Source organism: Pteropus alecto, unplaced genomic scaffold (genome assembly GCF_000325575.1).
Source record: "Pteropus alecto unplaced genomic scaffold, ASM32557v1 scaffold206, whole genome shotgun sequence".
Taxonomy (NCBI): domain Eukaryota; kingdom Metazoa; phylum Chordata; class Mammalia; order Chiroptera; family Pteropodidae; genus Pteropus; species Pteropus alecto.
In genome coordinates, this window is record NW_006438906.1 from 1,019,711 (window position 1) to 1,027,491 (window position 7,781).

At 49.5% G+C, this 7,781-nt stretch overlaps 2 protein-coding genes across 8 annotated transcripts in view; one reads left to right on the forward strand and one right to left on the reverse strand.

The window, feature by feature from the left end:
* DNAI1 (dynein axonemal intermediate chain 1) overlaps positions 1–5,404 on the reverse strand; it is a 60,065-nt gene extending 54,661 nt beyond the window's left edge. Inside the window, exon 1 of the mRNA XM_006916043.2 lies at positions 5,123–5,404. Coding sequence (XP_006916105.2) covers positions 5,123–5,152 — 30 coding nt within the window. The 5' untranslated portion in view covers positions 5,153–5,404. The remainder of the gene's footprint in view (positions 1–5,122) is intronic.
* Positions 5,405–5,490: 86 nt separating this feature from the next.
* FAM219A (family with sequence similarity 219 member A) overlaps positions 5,491–7,781 on the forward strand; it is a 46,101-nt gene continuing 43,810 nt past the window's right edge. For 2 of the 7 annotated variants that reach the window (XM_015592686.2, XM_025049728.1), the window contains exon 1: positions 5,493–5,948. In XM_015592686.2, the coding sequence (XP_015448172.1) occupies positions 5,922–5,948 (27 nt within the window). In that variant the 5' untranslated portion in view covers positions 5,493–5,921. Of the gene's footprint in view, positions 5,982–7,781 lie in introns of all 7 variants that reach the window. The other 5 variants (XM_006916045.3, XM_015592687.2, XM_006916047.3 and 2 more) reach the window with 5 other exon arrangements.

Sequence of the window (7,781 nt, forward strand, 5' to 3'; positions counted from 1 at the left end):
CTTCTAACTTCTCTGCACACTCCTTATCTTACATTTTAGACTCTTATTCCTCTGTCCAAATTTCCATGGTGTTCCTCCTAGAAGTGTTCCCTGATTCCTCAGAATCAGTGTTAGGATCTTCTAAAACATGTTTCCATAGCACCCTATGTTAGTTCCCCAACCACCTTCCATCATTAATTCAATAATCATTCATTAAGAGTTTCTGACATGATGACCACTGTATTAGGAACTGAGAATACAGGTGTGAGCAAAAACATCCGCAGGCCCTGCTCTCAAGGAGCTCATAGTCTAATAGGAGAGATACCCTATAATCAAATAATTACACAAACAAGTGCATAATTACACACCATGATGCATGCTATGGAAGAAAGAAAAAAAAAAGCAATAAGGCTATGTAATAGAGGAAGCTTAACCCTATCTTCATTAACAGGGGGCTTTGGGGCAGGTTGTGGGAATTGGTGTTTGGGCTGAAATCTTAGGTGACTACATGTGTGAGGGGACATGTGAAGAGTGTTCCAGAAAGAGGGGACAGCACATAGAACTGAAGTACAGCAAAACAGAGAGAGAGTTGTACAAGTTAAGGCTTAGAGACCCAAGCAAGCCTTAGCACATACAGGCATTCGAATGGTGATCTAAAAATTTGGTACGTATCCTAAGAGCAATGGGAAGATACTGAAGGGTTCTGAGTAGAGGATGACAAAATCAGATTGAGTTTGAACAGATAACTTGGTGTAGTGTAGAGAATGGACTGTAAGGGGCATGAGTGAGTGAGGGGAATACCAGTTATAAGGCTTTTTTACAGCACTCTGGGTGAGAGATGATTGTGGGTTGGGCTAAGCAGGTGGCAGCGAATATAAGAAAAGTGGTTTGATTCAAGAGATATTTGAGAGGTATAGGGTCAAAGGATTATATTTAGGGCTTGAGGAAGATAGGAGGTATAAAGGTGACATTAAGAAGGGTCACGAGAGTGAGGATATCTTACTTTGTGCATACAGAAACACATGAACTTCCTTTAGATTCTGTTCACCCCCTCCTGTCCTTTCTTCTATGGATCTCAGGCCCAGATACAAGACTCAAAATCTCTGTACTATCTAAGACTTTCTTTTGGCCTTGCACCTAATCCTGCCTTCTTGCCCCTATCCTAGTCACCCCTTATCAGAATTAATATTTCTACAAGTATTGTCTCAGAGGGGCCTCTGGAGAGACCACAAAATGATCCAAAATGCAAGTCTTTTCCTTGGCTCTTACAGGCAAATGATGCAAAAATTCCAAACTTTTTTTTTTTTTATGGTAACCAACTGAGTTATAAAGGAGTACTAAAATTTGTTAGTCATAAACTAAAATTAGCTTTTAACTGGAGTTCACAGAAGACTCTAATTCAGTTCTCTACTAAGAAGTCTGGCTGCCAGGCAAGATCTGGCAATGTTGCAAAGCTCCTACTGCACATATACACATGCAGCCAGTTAGAATTCTTGCAATTTTCAGGAAGGACACTTTGTTATTGGGGCATTACCACTGATGTTTTGAGCTGATCATGGTTTATGGTGCCTGACATTCATGCATTTTAATGACAAATTATGAATCATGGAGCTCCATCGTGATCAATTTAATATGCCATGGGTTATTTGATTAACCCTTTGGGGTAGAGGGATGCACTTCTTTGACCTTATTTCAGGCCACTTCCCTCTGGCCCCTTCCTTGCTGATCCAGAACATGTGTAGCTAGCTCCCATCTCAGGTACTTTACACTTGCTGTGTCCTCTGTCTGGAATGCTTTCTCCCAAGATACCACATAGCTAACTCTTTCATTTCCTTGAGGTCTTTCTCAAATGTCAACACTGCAAGGCCTTCCCTGACCACTATATTTAAATCATAATCTTCTGATTCCCTGAACTTCCTAGTCCATCTTTCCCTGCTTTATTTTTCTTCTCGACACCTACTACACCATTTGATAAACTATATATTTTGTTTATTGACAATTTACCTCTAACTAAAAGTTAAGCTCCGTGAGAGCGGGGGTTTTTGTTTCTTTTGTCTGTTGCTCTATCACTAATACCTAGAACAGTACTGGCACACAGTAGGTACTCAGCAACTAACTGTTAAATGAGAATGGCTCTTCATCATCAGAACTTTTGACCTCTTAATCTCCAATACCCAGCTTTTAAGGCATGGGTATATGTGGTTCAAATGTGGATCATTCATAGCCCTACTGCCAAAGCAGATATTAATGTGAACCTGGAAAAACATGCTTCTACTGTGACATTTCCTTGTTATCCTCCCTCTCTACATTCCTCCCCATTCCAGGCTCCTTCCTATCCTACACACTCAGAGTGAAATTTCCAAAAAACAGCTTAAGGCATTCAGAATTCATATTCAACTCATTTTCAGAACTTGATATATTCTGGGCATTGTGTCAGGTTCAGGGGAATCAACAATGAACAAGACAAACATGATTCTTGCCATCACAGAGTTGATAGTCTAGTGCAGTGGTCCCCAATATTTTTGGCACCAGGGACCAATGTTCCTATGACAATCTAATGCCTGATGATCTGAGGTGGAGCTAAGGTAGTGATGCTAGAGCTAGGAAGTGGCTACAAATACAGATGAAGCTTTGCTCACTGGCCACCGCTCACCTCCTGCTGTGCAGCCTGGTTCCTAACAGGCCACAGACTGGTACTGGTCTTCAGCCTGGGGGTTGGGGATCCCTGATCTAGTGGGAACATCACCCTATCCTGCCTCCTGAAAGGGTACTTAATCCCTTGTAGGAGAATATGGCAGCCAAGCTCAGATCCGATGTGTAAGCAAGAAATGAAGGACAGATTTGGGGTAGAGTGGCATGGAACACATGGTAACAGACAGAAAAGACTGTACCAGGCAGGCAGAGGAAACATCAGTTGCAAAGGCCTAGAGGAGAAAGTGAGTGTGGATATCACTTTCCAAGAAGTGAGGACAGTTCAGTGTACTGAGGCTGTGGACTTTTCACAGAGAAATGGTGAGATCTAAAATAGGGTGGGTAGCAAAGGCTAGATAGACCTTGCAAGGCCCTGCAGGCCATATAAAGCAAGTCGGACTTTTGGGACTTTATCCTAAGAGTAAGAGGGAGCAATTGAAAGGTCTGATGAGTGAAGTGACATGAGCAATGGAATTTAGACTCTTCTCTGTCCACTAACGAACCCAACCCTGACCTTACCTCTCCACTGCAGACATTCAGCTTGTAGCTGCCTCCTCCCCGAAGCTTTTCTGCTGCTCCAACTCGCATGTCTCCTTCTCAGCTCCAGGGATTCCATCCTCCCTTATCTTTGTATGCCTCAGTTCTGTTTCCCCTCATTGGACTGAGCTCCCAGAGACAACTTCTCAAACCTCTCTAGGTTGTCCCACACTCAGCTCATCACTGATCCAGACTGGGATTCACTGAGACAAGAAGGTGATAATACAACCTAACACAACCCAGCCTTTTCTCATACCCCCACACACCAATATTTATTTTGTACTACCCTTCCCTGGGAGGGGGACAGCAAGCTGGCCCAAGTTTCTCTGCTTCCTGTCTGCTGCTACCTCTCTCTGCTCTCAGTATAATTAGCCTCTAACATCTCCCCTAATGGGCTGGAAAAACTGATCCGCAAGCTTGTTCAAACTGCAGGTGCTGGAAAAGACAAATCTAAACCATAGTGACAGAAAGCAGGTCAGTGGTTACCTGGGGCTAGGGGTGTTCAGGAAGACTGACTGAGATGAAGCACAGAGGAACTTTTCAGGGTGGAAGTGTCTTACATCTTGATCGTTGTGGTGGTTCTCAAATGTATAAATTTGTTGAAACTTGTCAACATGTACAACTAAAATGGTCCATTTCATTGTATGTAAACCAGATCTCAGTAATGCTGAATTTAAAACTGCATGTAAATTAAGAGTCAGTAGGCCCAAGCACACAGTACATGAACCTCAAAATGCAGCTTGACCCTGACATAAAGCTAGGGCATGGCCATATGGGAAAAACATCCTCTCCATGGTTGCAGAGATCTAAGAAAGATGATTCCACCTGCTATGGAAGGCCAGGTGAAAGAAGCAAAGGAACAAAGGCTAATATGGAGGAGCCCACCAAAATATGTAAAATCATAACCAGCATGGACACAGATTTGCTCTCCAAACCTCAAAATACCTAGGCCTAAGAGAGGAACATTTCGAATAGATAAATAGAAGTCCTGCCTCACAGAACCAGAAACTGCATATTAGTCTCAGGGTGATAATTCATAAAAGCTTTGGGAAAAAGTGATTCTTAAAGGACTCACCACAGAGAGCTCCTCAAGAATCTGGACTTTACTTCACCTTTCAGGGTGATACTGGAGAGGAAAGCAGTGCTCTGTGCTGGATGGGTAAGGGGGACTGACTCTTGGGTTTCCTGTAAAAAGGGATGACATCTGGCCAGTTGGCAACAAGGACACAATGTTTACATGGCTGGATGGGTCACAGGAGTGGACCAGGGACTCGTAAGGAAGTGAGACATATGAGGCTCCAAAAATAGTTTAGGGGCAGTGTTTGGACTGTGCAGTGTGTTAAAGTGAGGCCAGGGATGGGAAAGGGATCTCTCTTCTCTTCCTCTTTACATGACCTCTCTCTCCTTACAAGTCTCTCAGCACAGAAAATCTAAACCAAAATCTGGCACATAATCTGTCCTGTCTCCTGTACTCCCGCTGTGGGCTCCTAAAGACCTGTGTCTCCACGTAGCCCAGCTCTGGGCACACAGCAAAGGGCTGGAAAAATAATTTCTTTGGGACAAGAATATGAGGGCAATGAGGAACGTGTTGGTAGGAGTGGGGGTAGGCAGTTAAGGAGAATGGGCTGGTCAGCATGGGTCTGTGGAGTGAGGGAATGGCGTGGTGAGCGGTAAGTGAAAAAGAAGTAGGAAACAGTGAGTCAGGGCAGTGTCGGGGAGAAGGTTAAGATTAGTGGAAGAGAGCAGGATAGAGTCAGAGGTCGGTGGGAACAAAGGCCAAGGGTCACAAGGAGAGAGAAGGTTAGAGGTTAACAGGGAAAGGAAGACGAAGAATCAGTTGGAGAGGTATGATCAGTGGTCATTGGTGGTGAAGGTCAGAGTTCATCGAGAGAGGGCAAGTTGTTATCTGTATTACCTGCCTACGATGCTGCAGTTTCGGGGACATCTTCAAAGAAGCAGGAAACACCTCAACACTTGGAGCGTCTACAAAGCGCTCCCTCGCCTGAAGACAAGAAGCTTGTCCGTACCCTCGATCACGTACAGAAAATCCGGAATCCCTTTCACTTCAATTCCCAGTCGCTGGGGTTTTTTGGGACAGCAGTCGTTGCGGGTCCCCGCGCCTTTTCAGGATGGACACGGCTCCTCCTTGACGCGGTTACCCAGCAACCAACCTGCAGCCAAGGCGCAGGCGCCTCTGACGCCCCCGCCCGACTCAAGGTGGAGGAGGGTCTGGGCGTGCGAGGAACCTCGGGCTCCACTAAGCCCCGCCCCCTCAGGAATAGTGCCACTCGCGGCCCCTCGCGTTTGGAACTCCTGCATGTGGGAGGGGCTGGGGCGTCCAGGCACCGCCTCCTCATGAATAATGTAGATTCAGGCGGTGTCCCGGACCCGGAAGTGGAGTTGCCGAGTCACCGCAGTGGCTGAGCTGCTGACAGGAGGCGGCGGCGGAGGAGGAGGCGAGGCCAGACCTGCGGCTCTGTCCCGCCACAGCCGCGGGAGTGCTAGGCAAGCCCACAGAGCCACGCCGGCCTCAGCCCACCAGTGAACCTCCCGCCCCGCGCCCACCCGTCGATCTGCTCGGCTGCCTGCTCGCCTGACTCGTCTGGGGCGGCCTAGGCTGCACCACCCACCCGGCTCCTGGGGCCACCGCCCCGCGAGGTCCCGTCGGCGTCCATAGCCGCGCCCGGCCCCGGGCCCGCTCGCTCGCTGGCACCATGATGGAGGAGATCGACCGGTTCCAGGTGCCCACCGCGCACTCGGAGATGCAGCCGCTGGTGAGGGGGCGGGCGGTGGACAGGCCGGGGCAGGGAAGAGAGAATCAGGCCTTGGGGGCTGTGAGGAGGGGACACGTTTGGATGGAGCCAAGAAAACCTCGAAAACGCATCACCGGGGAGGGGGAAGCTGCAGGACAAGAAAACCGTGGGAGAATACGCGGGGTGACAGCAAAGGGGCCTGTAAGGATGGAGGGCACCGTCTGAGGAGGCAGGCCAAGGGAGCCACGGGGAGCGCCGTCGGATGGAACCGAACGGCGCACAATGGTGCACACCACTAACGGAGGCCCGTAGCTGGGAAAGGAAGGGAACTGCCATAGGACACCGCGGGCGTCAGGCCCAGTGGGCTTGCGTGAGAGGTGCGGAGGCTTTTAGCCCTGGAGGCCTGTGATGCTCAAGGCGGGGGATGGGGCCGGAGAGCAGTAGGGCTATGAGGGACTGGGAATAGGCTTGTGGAGGAGGAGGGGCCTGCCCGCCAGTTTTCTGGATATGGATGGCGCAGGGACCCGTAGAGGTAGTGGGTGGGTGCAGGACCCGGGAATTCCGTTCTTCTCCTGAGAAGAACGCAGGTAGTCCAAGCTGGCGGTACGGGAGCCGGGGAGGAGAGAGCGCTGCGGTGAGATAGAGAGTCAGGGACGCTGATAAGAGAGCTACGGAACCGACGGGAGAGGGGGCGGGGCCGCGCTGGAGCCGCTTGTGCCCACCTTTTGGAAGAGCCCCCAGCATCCTAGGCCTACGTGCTTAGAGTCCTTGCTGGGCGCCGATCCTACCGCCTGTCCGCAGTCCCGGAGTCAGGGAAGAATGATGTCATCGCTGCCGGAGCGGAGGGGATGGAAGGGGGAGGGCGATGCGGGCCCAAGGAGGCCAGGCCTAGGGCAGATCATGCCCGCTCGCAGTTCCAAACCGCTCGGGGCGGGGGCGGGGGGCTACCTGACTGGCTTGTGCGCAGGGCCGCGGGACGGAAGACGCCGAGACCTAGCTAGCCGCTATAGGGAGAGGGAGGAGGAAGGGAGCGCCCCGGCTCTATTCGCTTGCTTTTCCTTTTCCTTTCCCCACTGGAGCCCTAGGGGGAGCTGGAAGGAGGCAGGGTCGTCCAGGAACCTAAAGATGTGGATGTCCTATTCTCAGAGCTCTGCTGGAGCCGAGTAGAGCTCTTCAAGTCTTGAAGATCTCGGGCTCTCTAAGCCTCCACCCTCTGTGTTAGGCGTGGAGGTGAGGAACAGGTTCTACACTTGGGCCCCCAGATCCCTAGCCTACAGATGTGCTTTGTGGCCTCCTAAGCAAGTAACCTGCCCATTATAGCAGCCAAGACAGACCTTGACAGGATGCATGACCAACTCTAAGCCACACCTTTTGGGGGATGGTTGAGAGAATCATTAGAGGCCACCTAGCAGGAGAGAAAAGGCTTTCTTCCCCCTTTTGTGACTGCTTAGACAGTTCTAGAAACAAAAACTGAGAAGCTTTACAGTAGTGTACAATATTAAACTGGGGAGAGAGATGCTTGCCTGATGCCATCACTGGATTATTTGGGGAACCAGAAAATCTTGGTGAGAAGTTGTCCCATAAACTCGAAGAAGAGCTTTGGGCTGAGTTAAGAGGATTTTCCTTTCTGGATTATCTTTCCAGCCAACCCGGCTTGTCAAATTAGATCGTTGGTCCAATTCTAAGCATCTAATCAAGAACCAAATGGGAGGATGAATGAGGAGGAGGAGGAGGAGGTCCAAGTGAGTCAGGAGAAGAAAGCAATGAGTTAGCTCTTGCTTCCCATCTGGGGTTCCTAAAAAAGGAGTCAATAGCTATCCA